This window comes from Diadema antillarum, unplaced genomic scaffold, assembly GCF_040938485.1.
Source record: "Diadema antillarum isolate AM-2024a unplaced genomic scaffold, OU_Dant_1.0 seq00000850_RagTag, whole genome shotgun sequence".
NCBI classification, from domain to species: Eukaryota; Metazoa; Echinodermata; class Echinoidea; order Diadematoida; family Diadematidae; genus Diadema; species Diadema antillarum.
The window spans coordinates 417,139-443,393 of record NW_027271723.1 but is presented as its reverse complement, the minus strand read 5'-3'; the positions used below and the strand labels follow the sequence as shown (position 1 = coordinate 443,393).

The window sequence follows — 26,255 nt, the reverse complement described above, 5'->3', positions numbered from 1 at the left end:
TGCCGACTTTTAGTGGCCCGGGGCCATTGGGCCACCACTAATGACAAGCCCTGCTTTGCAAGTGTTTGATACAGTGGCAAAGTGTTCGTAAAGAAGTATTGTCTTCGTTTGCCGCAAAGTTGGTCATTTGCATGATTTGTGATCAGCAGTTTTAAACATAGGGTTGAAACCTCATCGCATTTATATTTCTGTCATTTTCCATAGTGTCAGAGCCCCATAATTCGGAACGCATGAACAAGCATACACGTATGCACATCAACTGTTCAATTTAATTAGGTAAACATAGCAAGAAATTGTCTATCTGCATTCAAATTAAGTTTGAGGCATTGATACTTTTCCCTTTTTCTTGACACTGCTTTTATGAGCGTCTCTTGAACTTTGATTTAGTGTGTCTTACCAGATAGTGTCAGTGGTGTTGCAGATGACAATGAGTGGTTGGTGGTGTGTTTCTAACATTTTACCTTTTCTAAGATAATTCCTACGTTAATTCTATGTCATTTTGAAGTTATTGTGTATATTATATGCACTTACGTCTTCCCATAATATTTATAAAAATATCTTAAATATCTTAAAATGCTACCAATTAATGTTATTTATGAACTTAATACCACTATTTCTAAGAAGTGGTGGGATTATGACACGAGAGACTATTGATAATTTTTCCAGTGCTGCCAAGTCTCGGTATCCTGCATGGGGTTCTTGAGAACTTGCCATTTACCTTTTCCATTACCTAACAAAGTAATGTTAATGCATTCCTGGTTGTGAAATGATATTCCTCCTTTGAGAGACATGTGAGGTGTGAGTATCTCTGTGATTTCTCCTCAGAACGTTCCTAAATTTGATGTGTGAGTATTGGCAAGCCATGGTGTATGAGTTTGTTGCATTCTACACAATAGGAGTTTTAAAATACAGTTCTACAGTATGTATGTCCCCCTACAAATTACAATCAGATTTTCGCACTGATATCTTCCAATATGATTAAACTGTCCAAATGCTATTTCAGGGTCTAAAATTGTAACAATTTACCTATATTTTGCAGAAAACCCCATTAAATTTGACTAAGCGGTCACAGAGAAACGTGGATCATTTTGCTGCATGTCATGGGTCTGATTCTTCCAAATATAGCAATTGCTTGCTCTTGAAACTGCATATTAATGTGTGAACACAATGGGCAGAACTTGGAGGGAAGGGATTCCTGACATATTAAAACTCTACAAAAATCCTCATTTCTCTTTGACCACTGAAGCAAATCGGATGGGGTTTTCTGTAAGATGTGGGTAATAAAATATAGTTTCAAACCCTGAAGTTGTGTTTGGATTAATTCACTAGTTTTAAAGTTATCATTGCGGAGGTTCCCACTGTAATTTTTTTTTGGAATATGTGGTATTTGACTTGCAAATTGACATATCCAACAGGTGCCTCAGCTGCTGGCTCTTCAGCAGCCCCTCCAGGCAATGCATTTATAGCACTGTCCAAGCCAGTGGCCAGTGCAACGGTCACCACAACTGTATCTCAGCCACCAGCCATGCCCCAGGGAGCCAAGCAGGTCACTCCAGCCCAGCCTCCTCCCGCTGCCAAAGCTACCCAGCCACCCGGCGTGGCAGCCCTGGTACAGCAGAGTGCCGCCTTCAAAGGTCCCCCTAACGCGGTGGCCCCCGGTGCCCCATCAGTCGTACCATCGGGGCCACCTAATGCTATGGCCCCCATGGCCACTGCCATGCCGAGTTTCTCCCGGCTGTCAGCCCAGGGCCCTCCCAATGCAGTGGCACCAGCCGCTGCTGCAGCACCACTCCAGAAATTGGCACCTCCGGCACAGCCTGCCCCACCCTCTTACCCTGCAGCCAAGGCAGCAAGTGAACCCTTGGTACATCAGGTAGCACCACAGTCTCCCGCAGCGAGCCCTGCCAGCCAGCAAACACCCACTGCCACTAGAGCTGGGATCAGCTCCAAGGGCATCTCCGCAGCTTCTACCCCCATAGCAAGTGCCAAGCCAGTTGATGCTGCCCTGATCTCAAACATCCGCGAAGAGGTGAGTCTGATTGTCTTGTGTGACGCAAGCCTAGAGCTTCCTCTACTGTTTGTATGTTCCAGTGCGCCAATATTAAAATGGATCCCTAACCCAACGAAGATGGTAACTCCAATAGGAGCTCTTCAATAGGAGCTTCAGGTAATTCTTTTGTATATTTCTGTGTTTGTTTTGTCAATAGATTGAGCTCTTCATTAAGGAACTTACAGAGCTGAAAGCAAGGGCTTCTACTGGCAGCCACATGGTAGGATCAACCAGTGACCGTGCAAACATCTGCAAAGGGGTCGACGACCTTGCTGAATTCAAAGTAGAAGTGCTGGATTGTACTAAGGTGAGAAATTAACTTCTCATTGTATTCCCGGTGTCAAAGAAAGAAAAAAAAAAGTAATTTACCTTTATAAGCTGAGAATTCAAAAGTGATGGAAATTGAGCTGGTAATCTGTTACCTTGGCTTTATTTATTTATTTATTTTTTTTTTTTTTTCTGGGGGGGGGGGGGGGTGGAGGGGACATCTTTATACCTCCACCCACACAAATGTGTATGAGGTTATAGGAACTGTGTGGCTGGTCTGTTAGTTGGTCGGTTGGTTGGTCAGCTGGTCGGTCTGCCATTCCATCTGGACTTATGAAAACATGATGTTTTAGAACTCCATAACTTTCTTAATTCATGTCTGATTTTCTAGCGCAATTCTGCTATTTTTTGTGACTGAGTTTACTCTTTTCACTAAAGTCAAGTTGAACATGTTGTGGAATATTCTTAAGGAAGCCTCTGTGCCACCACAAGTCCACTCTGAGGTTTTGAATGTGACAGCTCTTCTCCTTTCCCAACCCCACCCCCTCCCCTTCCGTCTCCCTCCCCACTCTTCCTTTCCCCCGCCCCATACCTCTAATCCCCTCTCCGTGCTCAGTCCCAGAACGAGGACGTCCACGGACTGAAGGCCAAGCTCCTCAACGCCTTCGCCCTCCTGGAGGAGAGCCGCATCCGCAGGCAGAGGAGCCGGGACCCCCGCTACCTGCAGCTGCTGCGGTCCCGGGGACTGGACCCCCAGACAGCTAGGCAGCTCCAGGAAATCCGCTCCCTCTACCACAATCTGGAGAAAGGGAGCAGGGACGCCAACGCTCGCCTGGACATGGAGTGGGACAACATCAGCCAGGGACTAGGGGCTCGTCGGTCAAGGTTTTAAACCATCCCATCGAATTGTACTGAAAAAGATTAAAGCTCACATGCCCAGTCACTTTCAGTGTACTCTGTCTATTTATAAGTTTGTGGATGAGAGTATTAGTTTGTGAACGAACTTTTAATGTTTCCAAAAATACTTGAGTGTGATTATTTTCCCAATAGTTGTCATGTTTGAAACTTCTACACATATTCCATGTTTTCTGTGTCTTTCTCATAAGTCCACTTGCTCAGCAATTGAAGACCTATGTGAGTTTTAATGACAGTATGTCAGTATGATTTAAGGAGAGCATCATAATTCTTGTTTCTCCGGTACACTCTTCTCGTCATTAAATTTGACATTAACACGTTGCCGTATGAAATGTGATATTTCAGAAACAGTCATAGATGAGGTGCAGTTTGATTTTTTTTTTCACTCTTTTACTCCTTTTGAAAGAATTCTATTTGTGATACAATAATTTACTGTTTCTTGACATGGTTAGACTAAAGGGTGATTATAATGAAGAGAATATCTTGATAAGCGTTGCATTGTAAAAATTTCGGAGACATATACTGTAAAACGAGGAATGTAAGCGTGCATTTTAATTTCGCAAATTTTGCAAGAACCAAGATTTGCGAAATTAAAGTGCACACGAAAATTCTTGTCTACAGTGTATGCATTGAATGTTAGAGGCAACTCGCAAAAATTTCTTCCTGTGAAAAACTCTTATCGGCTCCAATTTGCGAAAATTTCATGCCGCTAAAATATTTTGTTTTACAGTAATGGGGAAACATAAAGCCTGTAGTCCAGAGGGAAAATGAGTCTGCGATTGTATGCTATTCTTAAAGGACAAGTTCACCTTCATTAACATAAGGATTGAGAGAATGTAGCAATATTAGTACAACACATCATTGAAAGTTTGAGGAAAATTGGACAATCTGTTCAAAAGTTATGAATTTTTGAAGTTTTTGTGCAGTAACCGCTGGATGAGAAGACTACTGCAGTGTGTGAATAACTTAGATGTCACATGCGTACAACAATATAAGGAAAATATAAAGAGAATTTCACAAAATTTCATCTTTTGCAAAAAGTACACATTCCCCCGACTCGTTACCGACAAATGTTATGGATAATATTATTCCCCCTGCCTTTAGAAAGAGTCAAGTCAAGTGCTCTTTTATTATGCGAAAAAAGTGAAAATATGTTGAATTTTCTTTACATTTTCTTTATACCGTTGTACGCATATGACTCACAAGCTGTAGTAGTCTCCTCATCCAGCGGTTTCAACACAAAAATTTTAAAAATTCATAACTTTTGCATCGATTGTCCGATTTTCCTCAAACTTTCACTGATGTGTTCTACTAATATTGTTGCATTCTCTCAATCCTTATGTTTATGAAGGTGAACTTGTCCTTTAAACATTTACGATTAAACGTGTGTTTATGGCGTTGTCGTTTTTGTGCAGAAAAATTGTCACCCCAACAATGGATGCCATCTACCAGACAGTGGGGAACCACGTCAACATTTTGTCCACGCAGCGCAACAAGCTGATCGATCTGAGAAAGCAGCTGACCAAAGCTCGCCGCTACGACATCCCCTCCTCGTTCAGTGCCCTGCCCTCCCCTAAAATCAAGTGAGTCCTTCCACCTGTGATGTCATTTGTGTTAAGGTCGACCTGAGGGAACTCACTCATTTGACATGCTTGATATGCTCTTTTTGTAATGTTGTTCAGGGGAAGAGTTATTTCACGCCAGTGTTGCAATCCGTTTCTGATTGTATCATTTTTGATGAACGTATAGAAAGTAATGTCTCTCCCACCCCTTATTAAAATAAAAGCTTCAGCACATGCTATCTGCATCGTTATCAATTACTTGGAATAGTGAATCCAGGAAAGTGGTAGTCAGTATGATTCATTTGAATGCAATGCGAAATGGCATTTTGAATTCAAAACTGTATTAGGAGTGCCCTATTTGTTTGGCTTTAGGTAAAACTGAATATAGGAAAGCAGTGATATGTCGAAAATTAAAGGTCAATTTTCTTGAAAATATGCATGTGGAATCAATGTATGCAGAAATGTATATACAAATGTACTATGACATCACAAAATTATTGTACTTGCGTGTAATACCCAGGTATGACAACACGTAGATTTAAACAAAACTTAAAAACAAAAATTCCCAACTTTTGAATGGATTGTCTAATTTGCCTGTAACTTCACAACTGTTTCCTACTAATATTTCTGCATTTGCTGAAGGTTTTGACATCACATGAAGACATAACTTGTATTGCATCAGAAATATGGGACCTAACAGTGAACATATCAACCTCCCCCCTTTTTTTTTTGTGGTCATCTCAGAATGGGAAGTGACCCAGAAGCCCTGGCTTCTCGGTTAGCTGAGGTCAAAGTTCAGTCTCCGCCCAAGCCCGGAGGCACGCCTATCTCGGCCAAGAAGCAAGCCATTCTTCGTGACATCCTGTCTCAGAGGCAGTCCACCCCAATCAGATCAGCCCCCAGAGGTAGGACTCTTGTGGGTCTTTGTTTTATTTTAAACCAATTAACCCATTAAGGACGGGCTGATTCTACCACAACACGCGTTTTCCACAGACAATTGCCCGAGTATACTTGGGACTCGTCCTCAACGAGTTAAGGACGAGCTGATTTTTGCTATAACATACATCTTCCATAGATTGACACCTGCCCCAGTTTACAGTATGAAATTTGTATGTTTTCCTCACTTTGAACAATACTCATGGATTTCCCCCCCCCCCCAAATCTGCGTTTCATTTCATAAAGATGCATGGCATGAGTATGCCTCAAAAGATTAATTCATGTCAAGAGGCGGCTGTATGAATGGGTTGCAAGAGCTGTTCTAGACCTCATTGGATGCCTGTGTAGTTATATAGCCTTTAGCTCGAAACAATGTGCAGAAATGTATTTTTTTTTTCTTATGGGAAGTATGTAGAACTGGTTGCCTATGTAGTTTTGTAGTCTCTTGCTCATGGCAATGTAAAAAAAAATGTAATCTTTTTAAATGTGTAGAAGTTGTTGTTTTTTTTTTCAGTACAGAGTCACAAGTATGAAACTGGTTAAAGAAGAAATGATAATGATTTTCGGTTTCAGCGGCTCTTGTGAGCTCCTCCAGCATTGCCGATCTGACGGACATCACAGATTTTTCACTGCCGCGTGAGAGACTCCGCTTCCCCTCTAGTGAGAGTCCTCCGTACGACGTCGGCCCAGCTGATGCGGGGAGGCATCCATTGCATCACGCCCCCCGCACTGACCTCAGGGACTCCGCTCCTGTCCCTCCAGCTCAAGGTAAGCAAGACCTTTACGACTTTTACAACACAGGCATGATATTCTATAGATTTAAATCTGATTTCAGATTTTTTTTCTATACACATTTTGCTTTTTTTCATGTATCAAAATCACTTGAAAATTTTGATTTCCAATTTTTTCAACAAATCTCAATATCATCCCTGACAACAGCGTGCTCTGTTCTTACCTGGGCTCTTGAGCTTTTAGGTGCAGATTTCTATTCACCCATATGAACCCCAGCTGCTTTCTTCCACTTCTTTGTCTGGTTCAGCCTGCCTTCTTCAGTCTTGAAGATTCTTGCAAACTTTATTTTTGTGTGGAGGGATAGGTTGACCACTGCACTGGGATAGCACCCTGCTCATCACTAACTCACACACGGGACCTCCATTTACTGTAAAAGTGGTTTCTTTCGCGGTGGTTTTATTTTCGCGTTTTGAGGTTGATCCGCGAATTTAACATCACGCGAAAATGTTTTGAACTCGCCGCTTGTTACAACGCTATTGCGCACATGCACACACGAAGATTCCGCGCATTGAGTGTATTGATAGTCAACACACACAGCAATACCGCGTAATGTAGGTACAAGCATGTTATAAAGTACTCGAGCGACTGGATTTCAGGTAAGCGTGCATTTAATTTCAATTTCTATTTGATAAATAAAAGAATAATTGGATAATAGTTAGGGTTTTTATGTGCAAAATAAAACAGTTTTGCCGACTGTGAATTTAAAGATTTTGCCGACCGCGAATTTAAACACACACAAAAAAGTCGGCACCGACGGAAACCGCTAAAGTATCTGTACGCGAAAGAAACCACTTTTACAGTAATGTCCTATCCAGGGAGAGAGTGTTTTGCCTCTTATTAGAAGGGATGGCATGATGATTACAGACAACACTGCTGAACTAGACTTAATACAACTTCAGTGTACGAACTGTACTGTCATGGGAGCAATGTAGCATGAAGTGAATAAAGCTTCGATTGTAGAGTGATACACTTAAAAAACTTCCACAAAGCCCATTTCGCAGTGTATTCACTTCATCTCATAGCATTATTTTCGCTCTGAAAATTGCCCCATGTCCTGCATTACTCATAAATGAGGATAGATTTGCCAGCAGAGATATGCATTGGAGGGACTATATCGGAAATAACTTTAAAAACTTCCACAAAGCCCATTTTGCAGTGTATTCACTTCATCTCATAGCATTATTTTTGCTCTGAAAATTGCCCCATGTCCTGAATTACTCATAAATGAGAATCGATTTGCCAGCAGAGATATGCATCGGAGGGACTATATTGGAAATAACTTCACAAATTTATATGATAGGATGCTCATATGCATCGAAGTGGAACGGGGTGGTCACTCTATCCTTCGTCATCTCATCCTCACAGCTGCTCGTACCCAGACAGTCCCCGTGGTTCCGCCCCCGCATCAGCCCAAGCCGTCTTCCAGCGCCGCCCCACAGTCCTCGTCATCGCACCCTACCGACAGGAGCCCACAAGGCCCAGTGGTGAGGCCCAAGCAGACCTCCACCCCTCTGCCCCAGGCAAGGGGGTTCACCAGCGTGCCAGCAGCGCCCCAGGGGGCTTTAGGGACAGCAGGTGTCGGTGCTGGCGGCGGTAGTGGTGATACAGGTGTTGAGAGTAGACCCCTAGTTTCCCAAGGGCCTGCAGTGCCCCCTAAGACGTCAAGCTTCACCCACACAGGGTCCGGCACAGTGGCCTGGGGAATGACAGCACCAAGCACAAAGGTCAGACTTGTTTTTCTGTTTTTCTTCTTTTTCTTGAAGCAATTTTGTGGTAACTTTGGATATTATGAGCATAATTTGTTTGTGTTCTATCGTGAGTAAATAAAAAAAAAGCTTGCTTCAGCTGTTAACTGGTTTTCAGCAAGGCCATGAACATTTACACAAACCGAGTATTTACAAACAAAGGCACAATGAATCAAATATAGTCAAACATATGCACATTAATAGTAACATGAAAAGTATATCCGATATTCACAAGAAGTTATGGAAGAAAGTGAGAGTGTAAGAAACAAAAGAAGTAAATTTTAAGTAATGCACACAGACATAGCAGTCTGAAAAGCATTAATAAGCATTTTGCATGTTTAGTAACTTTACATTAATGAATTTGATGTTCAAAATATTAGTGAAGATTTGTGTTTTGTTCAATTGAGGGCTTAATGATGACATTAATGATGACATTAACACCTGACAATTTTAGTATGTCGTTGCAGCTACAATCACTGCTTTGTGAAAACATTAAAGACTGTATACTTCTACAGCTTTTTTGTATTTTGGTCTTAAGTTTTGTGGAACCCGTACAATTCTGTTCATCTTGTTTTACTTTTATTCATTAAAGCCTAATTTAACATGGTATGCACTGCACTGTAATGAGTAGACCTTGATAATTACATCAGGGAATAATTTCCCTTCCTGAAGTTAGATATCATTTCTAGTCGATAGACTTGAACAAAGTGGTATACAATTCTGTGTAATTAAATTTCCTCACAAATGACATCATGTATAGCAGTCGTAAAAAAAAAATGCTTACCAAATAGCGAGAATATTATTCCATGTTTATAGGTGCGCATACTTGAGGGTGGATGATAAATGATGAAAGTATCGTGCATGCAGTGAAATGAACAATTGATCGTGACATTGGTTGCAGGCTACCTCCCCTGGACAGCAGGCGGGTGTGGCAGCCCTGAGCCGGGCCAACGCCATCAAGGCGGGGAACACACCGGTGGAGAAGCCCAGTCCGCCGGTAGTCAACGTGAAGAACCTGGACACCATGAAGGAGACCATGCCTCCACCGGTTACTTTTGCACCTGTTGCGAGGTGGGTAACGCTGGACAGTGAATGTGCACCTTTCATACCCAGACACACAAAACTTTCATTCATTATCACTCTCTCTTTACATGTGATGTAATAGCCACAGTACCATGTCAACTTCAAACTCTAAATTGCCCTTCAAGAGAGTATACTTATTTTATTATTTTTTTTATCCATCTCCAAAATGGATATTTAATGAAGATTTGCAACCCAGGATAATGGGGCACTTATAAGTTGTTGACAGAACGATCACCACTTTCTTTCAGCCATGTTTTCTTTTTTTTTTTTCACAGTGTGTGGATGGTGGCAAATGAAATCAATTTTCACATCGTGATGCAAAAATTCATAACTCCCATGTCTGAATGGGGCATCTGTGTGAGCTGAACTTCCTCTGTAGCATTGACACTTTTGAATATATCTTCATTCACTCCTTCACAATATCTTGTCAGGCTATTTATTGTAGTTAAGAGCCATTAACCCTATTCTAACTGGGGGGGGGGGGTCAATTTGACCCCCCTCGACATTTCGCGCCGCGATTCCGCAACGTTCAAAGATTTTGCCGCGTCGTTTCATGACTGTTTTCTTTGAAGTCTCCCGCATATTTCGAGACCAGATTTGCGATATCCGGGTACACCGTTCTGAAGTTAGGTAATGTTTTGCGTATGCATGTCAACCCGAAAACAGCTGAAATTCATGATATCGTTTGCAAATCCAATGCATATTGTGTTTTTTGGTGAAATTGATATAAATTAGATTATTTCAACTTTTAACCATTGAAATTAATCACTTTTAATGTAGATAAGCTTTAAAAAGTGCCTGCAACAAATTTTGGCCTAAAAACAATAGAAAACAAAAGGTCAAAAAAACAATGAAATACATAAGAAATTAACAAAACAATAAAAAACAAAAGAAACTGATTTTGATTGTGCTATTTTTTTCACAAGAAAATTGTTCAATGTGTCTTGAGGAACTCTTACACAAAAATTTAGCAATCATTCAGTCTTTTTAATGGAGTTATAGGTGAAAATATGATTTCATGCGTAAATTTGCATAATTAATTTACTAAAAATAGAAAATCAAAATTTTTCTTTTGTATGACCATGTAATCTTGTAGTTGACATCCGGCTCTATGTTCAGGCAGAATTTTGCGGCGATCGCGCGATCGGCGGCCGAGATCTGAAGGGGGGGGGGGGGGGTCAAATTGACCCCCCCACTAAAAACTTGGTCTCAAATAGCCCAGTTAAAATAGGGTTAAGGGTGTCACCTAACAAGCAGTATGTCGTGAACTGATGCCGATGTTCTTTGTGTTCTCAGTACGGTGGATGCCGGCACAGCCAAAGTGGTCACCCAGGTGATAGCGGAGATGGCTCGGGCCAGTGGAGTCAAGCCCCCTCAGCCAGGGACGGTGGCCAGTGTGAGTTTATTTAGAGAAAACACATCCCACTTGGTTCATTCTTCGTCTTGGATTCTATAGGCTTCATTTTCAGCTACGATTAGGCTTTTATCTCCATCACCCTGCTGTAAATAACATGAAAGCATTTTTGCTGTACAGCTGCTTCCTAGCTGAATGAATTTATTTTTGCACACATACTACTTTAGTTTATTTAGTGTGGATAGATGAATGCAGCAGTAGTAGTAGAACACCTGAGTGACAGTTTGGAAATAAACAGACAATCCATTAAAAAGTTACGAATTTTTAAAGTTTGAGTGTAGCCATCGCTGGAGGAAAAGACTACTAGTTTGGGATGTCATGTATGGAAAACGATATTAAAAAAAAAATATAAAGCTAATTCCTCAAAATTTGATTTTCAATGAAAAGTACACATTCTCTTGACTTGCTACCAACTTTTTAGTGACATATTTGAGCTCTGTTGTGGACAGGATGTAGTGTAAAGTCTGAGACAAATGTATCCATAATGTCTTGGTTACAAATAAAGTATTAGTTAGATATTGAACAATTTGCATGTCATATGCTTTTAATAATAGGCATGCCCCCCCCCCCCCCAAAAAAAAAGAAGCTTTATGGTTCTCTGATAACTTCAGACTTATGAATTTTGTATTCATGCAGGCATCTGGTGATTCACTGCCAACATCTCCTACCAACCGAAAGGCACAGCCCCAATCTCCACCTGCTGCTTCAGCCACAGCCTCGTCCGCAGCACCATCTGTTGCCATGACAACCGCATCTTTGCCTGCCAAGCCAATCAGTAGCAGCAGCAGCAGCAGTAGCGTTGCTGGCCCGTCCACCTCCAGTAAGGCCTCCCAGCCTCCTGCAGGCGCCTCGTCTACTCCCAGTGACGCAACCAAGGTACTTGATGAGTGGAGGGGTCCCCTGCCTTATGATGTTCTTCTTGTTCACGTGTTTCACTCCTGCCTCTTTCTCATCCAATACAAATGCCATATAAATTGATAATAATGATTGTGAATTGATATTGCTCAGTGAATTTATATCACACAGTTTCTGTAGATATATAGTAAATACGTCAAGTATGATATCGTCACTGGGGTGATAAGACCTTGTATCTGCAATTTTGGTAAAAATGAGTTTTTTTTTAATTAATGGTCAAATAATGGGTTAAGTGATGTCCTGTCCAAATCCCAACTGTCTTACTCCAAAAATGAAGCCACCACGGCATGTCAAAGGAAAGGCTATCCCATTCGCCACAGTGCTTTGGCCGCCATGTTTTTTGGCTCTCCTGAACATTTGACATTTTGTAGATACGAGGTCTTATCGCCCCAGCGACGATATGCTTTGTGATTAGTAATAGTTAGATAGAGAAGCTGATTATGGCATAAATTTTATCTGCACTGAAAATCTGGCAATGCAATGGAAGTGAAGAAAAAAAAGAACTGGAAATGACTTAAACTAAATCACAACAAACAGGAGGCATCTTGAAAGCCAGCTTGCTCTACCAAAGAAGTGTTACCACAAACATGGCTTTGGAAAACTTTTGTGGAACAGATGAGTTTTCAGAAAATTTTTGAAGTTGTTAATTGATGATACATGCTTGATTGAGAGCGGGAGTCTATTAGAGTTTTTTCTGTGCTCTGACAAAGGTAGATACCCCATTTATACACACAGCTGGGACCAGGAGCACTCTGGAAGCGCTTCAGCTTTAATATGCCCCTCTAAATCTGTTCATGCACAGAATCATCACTCACCAAGACCACATGCGACTTGGCTGAGAGGGGCATAAATGTCTTAGTGACCTTTGGGTGCGCGGCAACTCCTAACATGTAAACTGTATGTACAGCTCGCGCTGCATACCACTTCCAGAGTGCTGTAAACATTGGTAACGGTTTAGAGTGCTTCAAGGGCACTCCTGAGTCTAGCCTCAAGAGGGGCAAAACTTTAGGGCACTCCAGGGCTCGATTGTCTGTTCATACAGAGTTCAGAAGAATTCAGGAATACTCCTGGAGCACTCTAAATGCCCTGTATAAACAGAGTAACAGTCTCCGAAAGAAAGATTTTGTTAAATTCTCAATCCAGGAGAAGCCTCTTGGATTCTCTTTCTCAACCAAGCCTCCCAGCATGCCGACAAACTCTGCTGCCATGGCAACGCCTGGAAGCTTTTCCTTCGGCTCTCGTACCACGGTGCCTTCCGTCTCCGCCCCGGCCAGTCAACCGGTTGGCTTTGCCTTCAGCTCAGCTCTAGCCTCTGCGGCTGCAGCAGCTTCTGCTTCTGCATCAGGTAATGGGTCAAAGGTCACTTTCCATTCTGACAACTCAGGAGTAGCGGGTGTGGGATTGCATACAGAAAGCTGCCCAGTAGGTGATGTGTACAGGCACAGGCCTTTTGCTGCCATCCAACATAAAACAGCCATGTAATTGCAAAATGGAACTATCAAGTTTCATTAAAGGCACTCTTTGACAATATTTCGAGGTTGAAAAATTGAAGGTGCATGGTCCTACAGGCTAGCAGTCTTGGATGTTGTGTAGATATGAAACTATGATAAAAATCATTGTTGACAGTAAGTGCTGTATTAAAAAAAAGAAAATAATGTCTGTGAGTGAGTAGGTTTGTTTGGTGATATGATGATATATATAAAGCCTGTGTCACTTCTTTTAATGCATCATTTGGTAGACTCACAAGACTTACTGGCTTGTCTCTTCAAGCAGTGCCCGAGTGTTTCATTCACTTTTGTGAAGTTGCTGAGTATGATTTAGCTGCCACTGAGAATTGCTCTTGTATTGTTAGCATGCCCAGTGGTGGGAGCGGTAACAATCTTAGTACAATAAAACAAAAAACAATTTGCAGCATCAAAATTCTTGCACATCTTGCAGTCTGTGGCATTGGTGCAAAAACCAAATTGTGGGAATACGTTATGCCCTAAAGTTTTGTCCACAAGTATCAAAACTGTTATATGTAGCGTGTTGATAGTCAGTGGCATTTAAAAGTAGCAAAATTTGTCTTATCTGCTGGAGCGCTATGTATCAATCGCATTAAGATTTCCACTTTTACAGTGGCAGTCCCCACTATTGGTATGATTAAATGCTCTCCTGTCATACCCAAGTAGGTAACAAGGTTGACCAACCTTCTGCCAGTGGATCCCAGAATCCTCCCCCAGTCTTTGATTTCAGCGGAAACTCAGCCAAGCCCGCCGCCGCAGGTGCTGCAGCTGCCAATGCACCAGGGGGCTACTTCTTTGGAGGTGAGCGAGTGTATGAGAGAGAGGGGAGAGATTGGAGATAGTAAATTGTGACCCGCTACAACAAAAGGATCCGAAAGTCGGGGGAGGACAATTTTCTGAAAATGGCATGATGTTATTCCTGTCCTCTTCTACTTTAATTTCATATATAGCGTGACTCATAAAAGTAGTCGGTTGCCGAGATATCGATGATTTTATCAGCGCATGTCAAGTGGTTGAGGAAATCAGAGTTTCGAGAAAAACGCCTTCAAAGTTGTCCTTCCGACGCTATCATGGCCATGGGGAGGCGAGACAGTTTTCACCGCTTGACAATAGAAGGCACGCTCCTAGCGACCTCCACCATGTTCAGTCAAGCTTAGTGCCAGCGGTCTACGCATGACCAATCGGCAATCAGGATGCCACGCACTGACCAATAAGATCACTCCCTCGTTGCTAGGGGCAGAGTCTAGCTGCGGCGCTAAATCCAAATCTTCGGACACGTTTCTCTTACATTGAAAGTCGGAAAATCATGGCCCAGAAAAATGCTAATTTCTTGCCTTTCCTTTCATCATTTAGCTTCGAAATTTCGGCAGATGATGGGTAAAACATTACACTCCAAAATTATGCCAAAAACAAAAATCGGATTGTTTTGACCAAATTTGATGATGTGACTTCAAACTCGATTTTCTCAGATTGGCCGTCAGCGACTTGAGGATCCTTTTGTTATAGCGGGTCACAATTGTAGAGGGGGGGGGGGGGGGGTAGGTTGTCCATGTTCCTCATCCTGTGTGCTCTACATCACCAGATACCAGAAAACAGCATCATCAATTTGTTAACCCTTTGCTGGTTCTCAACATCAATATTCACTTATAGTGAGTGGTCATGAGTGTGATGGTCCAAGATTTTGCTCAAGGCAAGAGATGTGGCAAAGCCAAGTTAAGTATAGTGCTGAGTGTTTAATTTCACAAATATAAAGACCATTCACCCTTTTTTAAACTGTGATTCTGATGTTCAAAGGCATGGCCTGAGCCAAAGGCATGAAACTGCAAAACTAAAAAAAACTGTGAGCTCCATGAAGAGCTTGTAGGAAAGATGTACATAATTAGTGATGTCTAAACACACTACTGTAAAACATTATATTTTCGCGGCATGAAATTTTCAAAAAAATTTTGGAGTTGCCTCTAACATTCAATGCGTATGTAGTTTACACAAGAACTTTCATGTGCATTTTAATTTTGCGAATTTTGGCTCTCACGAAATTAAAATGCATGCGAACATTCCTCCTTTTACAGTATCTGAAACTGCCCAATGGCATTTGCACTCTCACTAGCAAAAGTATGAAATACTGTAAAACCAGAGATCTTAGTGTGCATGAAATTTTCATGAATGTCGCAAAGTAGTCAAGATTTGCGAAATTAAAAGTGCACACAAAAGTTCTTGTCTACACTATTCTTTATTGAATGCCAGTGGCAATTCGCGAAAATTTCATATTGCAAAAATAAAAGGGCCATCAGCTCAAATTTGGGAAAAATTTCGTGCCGCAAATATTTCTGGTTTTACAGTATGAAATCCAAAAATCCTAAATCTGAAATCTGATGCGATGAGTAGTCAACCAAGCAGCGAGCTTCTCTTGAGATGTTTAAGATGTTAATTCATACGTGCATACATTGCTCTGCTTGTTCAGGTTGGATGTCTCACATGTGACCTGTCCAAGGCTGCATTTTTTCCCGTCTCTCAGTCTCTATTTCTTTTTCGGAGTAACGCTGGATTTTTGAGGAGCAGATTATATCCAGTTTTAAAGGGGAATTCCATCCTGATATGATGTTGCTTGATGTGAAAACAGAAAAATTAGAGAAGTTGATCCGTTTGAATTTTGGAGCAAAGATATTGCACACAAAAGAAGTTATGATCAGTGCTTAGAGAGTAAGACAAAGAGGTAGGTTTGTGTGATCTAGATGTTGACCAGCTCTCCAATTTGTTTGTGTGCAAAAATTCACCAATTTTTACATTTTTCTCCCAAGAAAAATTTTCTTCATACCTCTTCTTGGAATATGATAAGAGATAATATGATTTTGCTTGTCTTCCTCAGCAGATAAGTTCTGCCTGTGCCCAAATATTTGAGAAAATATATTGTGTCCATTTCCCCCTTCCCCCCCCCCCAAAAAAAAAAAGAAAACAAAGAATTGCTGATATATACTACTCTAATTTCTTTGTTTTTGTTTCATACAAAGCAGCATAGTATCAGGATCCAATTTCCCTATAGATTTGAAAGGAAGGTGGTGACGACTCCTGAAGTGAAGTGCATGTAATTCCCGTTATGACAAGTCATCGAGACTGGCAGTTTTCTTTCCTTATATCAACATTTTGTTACAGCGGAACAAATGAAATGTATAAAGACATACGGAAAATAATTTTGGGGCCTGAATTTATGATTTCTTGTAATGAAATTTCATAATAACAATGTTCTTTATGTTGGGAGCGCACCGTTATACGGCGGAACAAAAAAAAAAAATATCCTTCCAAACTTTGCTGCTTCCCCCTGACACAGGATGTGCCACTCAGACTTTAGCAATTGTCAAGTATGGCTTTTCCTATCTTCTGTGAAAATGATGATTTTTGGCAAGAAGCAATGCTAAGGAGAATTTTGTTCTTGTTTGTCATATGATAGTATGGAGAAGAATGCCAGATCTTAGTTGTCTGTGTTTTTTTTTCTTCTCTTTTATAAGCATTTAAAGTCCTCAGCCTATCAAAGTGTGCTTCTCATTCCTGTGATCTTGCATGTTTTCAGCAAATGCATCAGCAACTTCCACTGCTAGCACCACGGTTTCCTCCAAGCCTCATCTAGCACCCCCTGCCAGGTCTACCGTGGCCACGACGACAGCTCCGCAGACAGTGACTGTTGCCGCGCCAACCTCCTCCTCCTCCTCCTCCTCCTCAGCCACAAAGGTGAGCAGTCCAGACGTGATTTATGCAAATGTGCTGTGTGCCGTTGGTAAATATCCTCATCCATTTTATTTCTATGTCATCAAGGAAACAGCCTGCTGCTTTGTCACTCTTCTGTTAGCTAATACTCTCTCTCATATGGATGCATATGTTGTGTCCATAATGTGTATGTATATATATATGTCATATTGGGACATATCCTTGTGCACAGACTGTATCAGTCACTGTGCATAAACACAGATTTTAGCTTCTTCCCCGCGAGTGCAGATGGCTTCTCTTGGGTGCTGTTAGGGATAGAATTTCTCATAATTAGCAGACTAGAAGAGTCTTTCCCCCCCCCCCCCCCCCCCCCCACAGTGTTTACAATCTCACCATGTCTGACTATATTGGGCTTTGCTGCATCATGCCAATGGAAGGCATATTGTGAATTTTGCTTGCTTCAGGCCCAGCAGAATGGCATTTTAGGCCGCTTTCTTATTTCCTTTTCTCTTTGTCTTTCTCTCTCTCTCTCTCTCTTGCTTTCTCTCCCCTTTGTTTCCCTATTAGCTTTTGTCATTACATACAGAAGGCTTCATATGTATTATATGTGTATATATATATATATATGTATATGATGTATATGTACGTTGCAGTGACAGACAGTGGAGTAAAAGGTCGAAAAAATTATGAAAATTATGATTATGTTAATCATGTAGTGAGCTCTAATTTGTGTGCATTAATGTAAAAGCAATCTTTTGTATGTTTTCTTACCATAATCATATGGAAAGTTGGGTGTATTTGCACTTCATAATATTAGTTATCATGATTACCTCCGCCAAGGAAGGAGGAGGTTAAGTGATCATCGGCATTGGTTTGTCTGTTTGCAAAATAACTCAGAAAGTTGCAAACGGATTTGAATAAAACATGCAAGAAAAGTCAATGACCGCAAGTAACAGATGATTAAATTTTGGTACTGATCCAGGAATTTTTATGGATTTTTGAAGGATTTTTAGCTTTTGGCATGTAAGGTCAACAAACTTGGAAGGTCAAGCTGCGTGTACTGGAGGTTTACATAAGCGCACTGAATCGCATGCTCTGCTTGGGCGCACAAAGCTGATGATGTAAACAAAAGGCTTCTCTATTAGAAAATTGCATGCATGTATGTGTATGGGTGGAAATGAGTTGCAGGCTTGGTGGAGGTGTGCGCTCTCCGAGTGCTTTTCTAGTTGTCATAAATTATAACCACTGTATGTTTCCACCACAAGAATGTGACTGAAGACAATGAAATTCATCAATACTATAGGCAAGCTTGGCTCATATGAAGTATGAAATTATGCATTCATGCATCATACATTAGCCTTTATATCAAGGGCATTCTTTGCCTGAAGAACTGTGTTGTATTTCCCCCTGAATCTACCATTTTGACAGTCCTCTGCGAGTTCAAGTGATGGTGGAGAGTTTGAGAATCTTGTTTATGTATACATCACTCATTTATGTCCCCCACATGTGCTGAGCATTTGGATGGTTAACTTCAGTCTTCAATTCAGCTTTGCTAGTGTCAGTGGGATGTCATAATTCACCTTAATTGTAACCTCTATTCACTCCTCAAAGCAACTGAACTAACGTCAGATTAAAAGCGACATCAGCCCTGAGGTGCAATGCTTCTTATAATCTATTTTAGTGTACAGTACATACAATCTGTAGAGTTTTCTTTTTTTTTTCACTGTTGTTTATCACTGAACATGAACCTGTAAGGGCATTGTGGACTAAAGTGAATAGTATCAATGCATAAACCAGTGATGTGCCTTATTGCTGTTTGTGCAGGAATCATTTACACACACAAAAAAGTGAAGGTTTGATGCATTTTACAGATTTTAGTTGTTTTTTTCTTGATTAAGTGTTCCTCATCTTTGCAATGTAATGCAAAGATCAGATCAGAGTTGTTTTTTTTATGCCTCCGCCATGAAGTGTCAAGGGAAGCATTATGTTTTCAGGTTGTCTGTCCATCCATCCATCCGTCCTCCCGTCCATCTGTCTTTTCATCCGTAATCCATTTTGTCGAAAGCGTAACTTAAGCACTGCTTGAGTTATCATAATAATACTAGGAGTATGTATGTTTGAGTTGACGAAGCTGGGCCTATCAACTTTTGGGCCCATGCACCTAAGGTCAAAGATCAAATGTCAAGGTCATCCAATATATTCTAAAAATTTTACTATTTCCCCCATATCTTTCCAATGCCTGAAGGTATTTTCATGAAACTTAGTGTATGTTGGTATAAGCAGATAAAGATTCTTTCAAGAGAAAGTTTGCAGCCATGGGGTCAAAGGTCAAGTGAAAATGTTCACATTTTCCTTTTTTTGTTCATATCTCCGAAATGACTCAAAGTATCTTCATGAAACTTGATACATGTACATGTATTGCCTAACAATAATTCTCATGGGAAGTTCTAGGTCATGAGGTCAAAGGTCAAGGATCAAAGGTCAGGTTAAAATGCTAAAAGTACACTATTTCATGCTGAAATTACAATATTTTTCTCCATACCCGAGAAATTATTGAATGAGTGAATTTACAGCCTGTATACTCGTATCAGTGTAATTCAACATTGTATTTACAATTTTTTGCAATTATGCATTAGCACACAGTGATTATGTCGGAAAATTTATGGCCATGGGGTCAAAAGTCAAGTAAAAATGCTACAATTATACCCGTTTTCCATATTTTGAAAGCTCAAAGATTTGACTTGAAAATTGGTGTATAAATTACGAGATAATGATTATTTGTCACTTGTGTGAGGATGTTGTCTCACATTGGCAATAAGTATGTATGCTGTAGACCTGTTGGGAGAATAATAAGATATGGCGGAGGCATACAAGTAGCCAGAGTGACGTTCTATTTAGATTTATGATTGGCCGAAGTGTAGGACTGGTATGACCCAAGAATAGGGTATACCTGCATAGGCATGGGCAAGGAAGTATTGTAAAACCAGAAACATTCGTGGCATAAAACTTTTGTCAATTGAAGGTGATGGCCTTTTGGGCGACATTAGATTTTTGCGAATTGCCACTGGCCAGCATTCAATGCATTGTGTAGACAAATACTCATATGCTTGCATTTTACTTCTACGAATCTTAGCTCCTTTGCAAAATTTTCATGCACTTAAAAATTTCTGGTTTTATAGTATATTGACTGGATGTGTTGAAGTTGTCGAGGCCAGAATCAAAGTTCATCATCGCATGTTGTCATGTTTGTTGTCTTTCTCTCGTCTTCAGGAGCAAGCATCGTCTAGTGCAGTAGGGAGAGATGAGAGTGGTACTGGGATACCCCAAGCTGCTGCCAAACCAGCCGCCGCAACAGCGGTGGTCACCAAACCAGTCGCTGCAGTAGATGAGGCAGGTCTGGGTGTCAAGACTCCCCCCGCAGCGCCCGGCCTGCTTGGGGCCATGCTGGACAAGCCTCCGTCTGTTGTTGGGAAGGGGGAGCCCTCCGCCTCCAGGGACGGGAACGGCCTGCCACAGCAATCCGCAAAGGGTGCATCGAGTGGGATCACTCTCCCGAAAGACGCGTCTTCTTCTTCGTCTTCTTCCTCCTCTTCATCGTCGTCTACTTTGACTACTGCCGGATCAGCGGCACGCACCTTGTTTGGAGTTGCCCCCGGCGGTGCTCCGACAGCTGCAGCTCCCCTCTCGTTTGGGGGCGCAACCTCGTCGGGGGCGTTGTCATCTTCGAAGGATAGCACTCCAAAGGAGGCAGCCAAGACAGAGCCCTCTGTGCCAACTTCTGGCCAGTCCACCCAACCATCATCTACTTTGTCAGGTGGTTTCTCGTTTGCGAAGCTGGCATCTTCGGGTAGTTTGTTTGGAACTCAGGCTTCTTCCTCTACCGCTGCAACATCTGCCCAATCCGCAACCGCGGCAACAAAACCCGTCTTTGGTATCTTTGGACAAACAGCAACAGCTACCACCACATCAACATCCAGTGCCGCAACCACTGCTCCACCAACAACCACGGGAACAACCTCTGTCTTTGGCAGCTTTGGACAAGCGACAACAGCTACGACCACCTCAACATCCAGTGCAGTAACCTCTGCTCCAACAACCACAGCAACATCCTCTATCTTTGGCGTCTTTGGACAAGCGACAACGGCTACCACCACCTCGACGTCCAGTGCCCCCAGCGCTTCTTTCGGTCAGTCCTCGGGGATTTTCGGACAGAAGGCAGCCACACCTGTGTCATCATCATCATCATCAAGTGGAGGTCTCTTTGGCCAAGGGACCCAGAAGGGTGGGGGATTCACGTTTGGGGGTGCATCCACCCTTGGGCCTGGTGGTGAGGGGGCGGGAGGGACTCTATTCGGGGCCGGGTTTGGCTCCTCCTCCTCCTCCTCAGCTGCACCATCATCATCCAGCAGCACCGTGCCTGTCTTTGGTGCTGCCCAGTCGAGTGAGTACTGCACAAACAAGTCAGTATTAGTGGTTAGAGTTATATAGCATCTTGAAAGGAAAAACATTTGTTTGCCACACAGAATAACGATTTCCTACCAAACAAGCAGCTAATCGATTTTCCGTAGGTGACATTAAGATTGCTAAAAGCTCACAATTTCATAGAGTGTGTCAGACTCTGCATCGTGATATCAGTTTGGCTCCACATGACCGCAACACATTTAGAAAAAAATGTAAACCTGTAATTTCAATTCATATCAAAAGTTTTGTTGCTTTTAAACATTATTATTTTTCTCACTTTGTGGCCATATCATAATAGACAGGGCGTAGAGGCATTAATCAAACCATCAATACTCTGTATTGTATGAGTGGTGTAATGCTCATTCTTTGTCTTTATTTCAAATCCTGCATTTCTAGGTACACCCTCGTTTGGTCAGCTAGCGAAATCAGCTGGCCCAGCTGCATCGTCGTCATCAGGAGGACTGTTTGGAGGCACCGGGGGAAGTGGGGGTAGGTACTGGTTAACCTCTTGTGCTGTCCTTTCAGTGAAGAGCTGCCAAGTCTCTCTGAATATACAGGAGTCTCCCTAATAAATGAAATAACAGTTCATGTTCTTACAGAGAAATATGAAAGGCTCGCTGATTGGCTGATTTCCCCCCCCCCACCCCCACCCCCCACCCGAGATCTCTGCCATCAGTGGCGCAATCGTGACAAAATTTGGCATGCACGACACCCATGTTGTATTGTAGTTAAGGATGTTGGAGACTTCTAGATAAGAATATCTGTGCATTAAATTGTACATGTCATAAATGTCTTTGTGTAGAGTCAGGCCTATAAATGTCTTCAACTTTTTGTATGCTTTCCATTGGTTTTAAAGACATGGAGACCAACAATTACTACCTGCCAACATACTCAACTATTTGTAAACTAGCCTTGACTTCAGCTCCCACCTGTAATAGATTCTGCTTCCCTTCTTTTCTGTATCTGGTAGGTTTCTTCAGTGGCCTCGGTGGCAAACCTAACCCAGAAGCAGCGAAGACCAATCCGTTCAGTGTCGCTACGTCTTCATCATCGGGGTTCGGCTCGCCTGCAACCACAGGTAAGTTATGAGGGCCCTGCTTTATGAAGGGTTATAATTGATTATATAGTTGATTTCTATGGTAAGCCTGTGGCAGCCTGTGTGGTAAGAAAACTTATAATCGATTAAAATCAAATTTTTATCTGGACAAGACAAGATGGCTGGATAACCCATGTTCAGTTGCACTCTTATAGTGCTGCTGGTGTTCCACATGGACCATTGATATGTACAGTGTGTATTTTGGGGGGCAGAAATGCACCCTGCTCTTTGCAAAGAATGAATGAATGAATGAATGAATGAATCGGAATCTTGTACATATGCATGAGCTGTGACTTGCTCGCAAATGGGACCTCCATTTTATGTCCTATCTGAGGGTCAGAGTGTTTTACCTATTAAAGTTACTAGACATGACAACATGATAGCATACATCATCTTTGCTCAGTGAGACTCACTGGGGCATTGAACCCAAGCCATTTGGTTGCGAGGCAGGCAGGCTACCGCCTTGAGTCACCTCGCGACCCTTAAATTCTTTTTAGATGTGATACATGAATACAATATTTTTTTGATGTCATGGTACTGTTTTCATATTGCCGGTGCCCCTACGAATCTTATGCCATTGTTGTTGACATGTGCAATGATGTGTGGGTAAAGTTGTCGAACTGGCAACCATACTAACTGAGCTTGCGATCATTGTTTCTCAAATGACTTCATAGTAACCGCTTTGTCTTCAAGGTTATCATTCTGTCAGAATTTTGCCCCGCGATGCATGGAATTGCACATGATTTTTATTCTATGTCCTTTTTTGTAATTCTACAAGTGTTCTAATCAAGTAACGTGTGATATTACCCTTTTACGATCTCTTGCATGTCTTTATTGTATGGTGCATTTGACGTGTCCTTCATTTTGCTCTCCCATAAATTCACCCGCTTGTCTGCTATTCTGTTGTTTCATCAGAGGGTAGCATCTTTGGATCGTCAACACCAAAGCCCTTTGGAAGTCCCACATCTTCGGCTGCTGCAGGTATAAAGAGTCCCATCTTACTGTTTCCTAGCTGTCAATAATGCTTCCCTTCACCAAGATGCATTCACTGGACTCTATATGAAAACCGACAACCTCATTTTTTTTTTCTAACTGGTTATAGCTTTCTGAATTTTGTTGCTGTTATCATGTAATGATGATGATCACCTGTGGTTATTCTTTTCATTGATTTTTTCTTTCTACTCTGGGATTATCTGTCTTTGCTGCCGTAGCTGTTATAATTACTAACATCACAATCACATGATGAGTAAAGGTTGGATGCACAATCTCTGGTGCGGATGTCAGAGTTGGTGTCTCAAGAAAAGAACTGAGCTGGTTTGACATTTACTGCATCTGCCAATCTAACAACAACAAAAAATAAAAGTCAAGAAACAAAATGTCAGAATGATTTGGGATCCCCCCAAACTCTGTGGGTGGTTGTCATATGGGGATAATTATCTAGCTGTATTTGTTCAGGTTCCAAACTTGTATGTATCCTCTTTGTAATTTCTATGATGGTGAACCCAGTTACTCTCATGTATCATGGCTTTGCAAAAGACAGGACACAGCAAAATCGAGAGCAAAATTTTTGAAAGGTTAATGAGTATTCATGTGATGTTAACATGTAATTTTGGTGTAACTTTGTGATGGCAAATTATGTCCCCAGATACACTCTTTTTTGTTTTTCCAGCAGCATTAAACCCATGATGAAGTTGTTGCACTCTGCATACAGAATGGAGGTGGAGTTTCATGATGTTAACCTTTTGTGTACCTTGAGTGCTTATTGGCACAAAAAAAAAAAAAAACGTAAGTGTTGCACACACTGTCCAAAGTCTGTATCACAAAAAGGGTTAAATGAATGTTGTCATTGCTCTTCATCTGTTTTGTTTGACAGGGTTTGGCAGTAGCCCTGGCTTCACAACAAGTAGTGGTGTGGGCAGAGCTGGATTTGGAGGATTTGGCCAGCCCAGCAGTTTTGGACAGGCCCCTCAAGGTATGTGCTACCCTGAATGCAGTATGGTATTCTCTTTCAATCAGCAATGGAACTTCTACAGAGCAGATGGAAAAAAAAAAATGAATCTCATTCTTATGTGTAAATGCATTCATCATGTTGCACCTGGATATCTTTTCAACGCAAGTGTAATTGCAAAACCCACAACATTCTCTTCAATATACTGTTTGTATAGATTTCAGATGAAATAAGCTTTCTATGTATTGGTACATCAGTTGGCAATAATCTACCTTATGACATATTCGTTGCCAAAATTTGCATATTTAAGCACTGTAAAAGTGGAATTTTTGCGGTGTTGAAATTTCCGCGCATTTCACGCAAACAGAAACTAGCGCAAAATTAAAAGCTCACAAATATTTTTGCTTGTCACATGTTTCAGAAGAAGATGTCTTGATTTCGCAAAATTAAAAACAGACGAAACTCATCTTACCCAGCCAAGCGCAAAAAAAAAAAAAAAATTATCGCGAGAAAATATCCACTTTTACAGTATAACTTTTCATAGATGCAATATTAAAGGGATCATATAGTTTTGGTTGAGACCTAATTTCAGGTTTCTGACATTTTTTGGTGAGATAATGAGAAGCCTCTTATGAAATATGAAAGAGCATGTAAGTCTATGAGGAATTCAACGTTTATTTTATGAAAATTGGTTTTGAACTGGCTGAGATATCCAAAAAAGAGCGATTCTAATAAAGTGTGGGACCCACACTTTATTACGATCGCTTTGTTTTACTTTGTTTTTGGATGTTTCAGTCATTCCAAACCCGATTTTCATCAAATAGAATTTGAATTCCTCTTAAAACGGTATGCTCTGTACTATTTTATTAGTATTTTTTTTGGTATCTCGCAAAAAGTTAAAAAGCCCAATTCCCATCTCCACCTATACTGTACCATCCCTTTAAAATCGATGTTATTTTTGGTGCATTTATTCATTTATTTATTTATTTATTTATTTGTTTATTTGTTTTAACTTTGAAGGATTTGGAAGTGGAGGACTAGGCTTTGGATCGCCAGGTCAGAGTGGGGGTCTGAGCTTTGGGAGCGGGGCAACCTTTTCCAACCCACTAGGACAGACAGCCTTTGGGAGTCCCCAGAGCCCCAGTTCCAGCTCCTCTTCCATCTTTGGTGCCAGCTCTAGTGGGGCAGCATCATCTGGTTTTGGGAGGTTTGTTTGTTTGTTTGTTCATTTGTTTGTTCATTTTCCATCTGAGAAGATGGCTGGATAGCCCATATTCAGCTATGCTAAGCTGGTTTTCCATGGGGTCCAGTTGGATGTGAGGCGGGACCACTTCACCGGGTTACACACCCTGCTCTTTGCGATGAATGAGTGAAGCAAGATCTTTTACCTGCATGAGATGTGACTCTCACACGCAGGACCTCCATTTCATGTCCTATCCGAGGGACAGAGTGTTTTGCCTCTTGCTTACACACAACATTGCTTAGTCCAGACTCGGGTTCGAACCTGTGTCGCTTGGGTCGGAGGCAGACGTGCTGCCGACAAAGCCAACTCACCGTCCTAAAAATATTAATGTGTGTGTGTGTGTTTATGTTGGTGCTATTGAAACACAAGATGTGGCAAGATCTGATGGAATTAGCCCATGGTGTACCTGTTTCCCATGTACATAGAGTTCAATTTTCTCGCCCCCACTTCCTCATTGGTGTCTTATTGTAGCAGTCCTCATTTGTCTGATATCTTGAAATCTCATGCTTTTTAGAGACATGGTAGAGTCGGAAATCATGGATCGGTGAAACTATCGATAACTGTCCACCTATCACCACAATCTCTTTCATAACAATGTCGACTGGCTATGTGATAGAACTGAAC

At 41.5% G+C, this 26,255-nt stretch overlaps 1 protein-coding gene across 1 annotated transcript in view; it reads left to right on the top strand.

The window, feature by feature from the left end:
- The window catches only part of LOC139740372 (uncharacterized), a 57,234-nt gene that overhangs the window by 13,654 nt on the left and 17,325 nt on the right, over positions 1-26,255 (top strand). Inside the window, exons 13-31 of the mRNA XM_071650964.1 lie at positions 1,416-2,029; positions 2,208-2,357; positions 2,934-3,202; positions 4,648-4,815; positions 5,539-5,699; positions 6,304-6,498; positions 7,888-8,246; positions 9,169-9,338; positions 10,647-10,746; positions 11,401-11,640; positions 12,823-13,024; positions 13,851-13,985; positions 16,750-16,907; positions 20,154-21,324; positions 21,741-21,833; positions 22,315-22,422; positions 23,356-23,421; positions 24,314-24,412; positions 25,409-25,595. Coding sequence (XP_071507065.1) covers positions 1,416-2,029; positions 2,208-2,357; positions 2,934-3,202; positions 4,648-4,815; positions 5,539-5,699; positions 6,304-6,498; positions 7,888-8,246; positions 9,169-9,338; positions 10,647-10,746; positions 11,401-11,640; positions 12,823-13,024; positions 13,851-13,985; positions 16,750-16,907; positions 20,154-21,324; positions 21,741-21,833; positions 22,315-22,422; positions 23,356-23,421; positions 24,314-24,412; positions 25,409-25,595 — 4,645 coding nt within the window. The remainder of the gene's footprint in view (positions 1-1,415; positions 2,030-2,207; positions 2,358-2,933; positions 3,203-4,647; positions 4,816-5,538; positions 5,700-6,303; positions 6,499-7,887; positions 8,247-9,168; positions 9,339-10,646; positions 10,747-11,400; positions 11,641-12,822; positions 13,025-13,850; positions 13,986-16,749; positions 16,908-20,153; positions 21,325-21,740; positions 21,834-22,314; positions 22,423-23,355; positions 23,422-24,313; positions 24,413-25,408; positions 25,596-26,255) is intronic.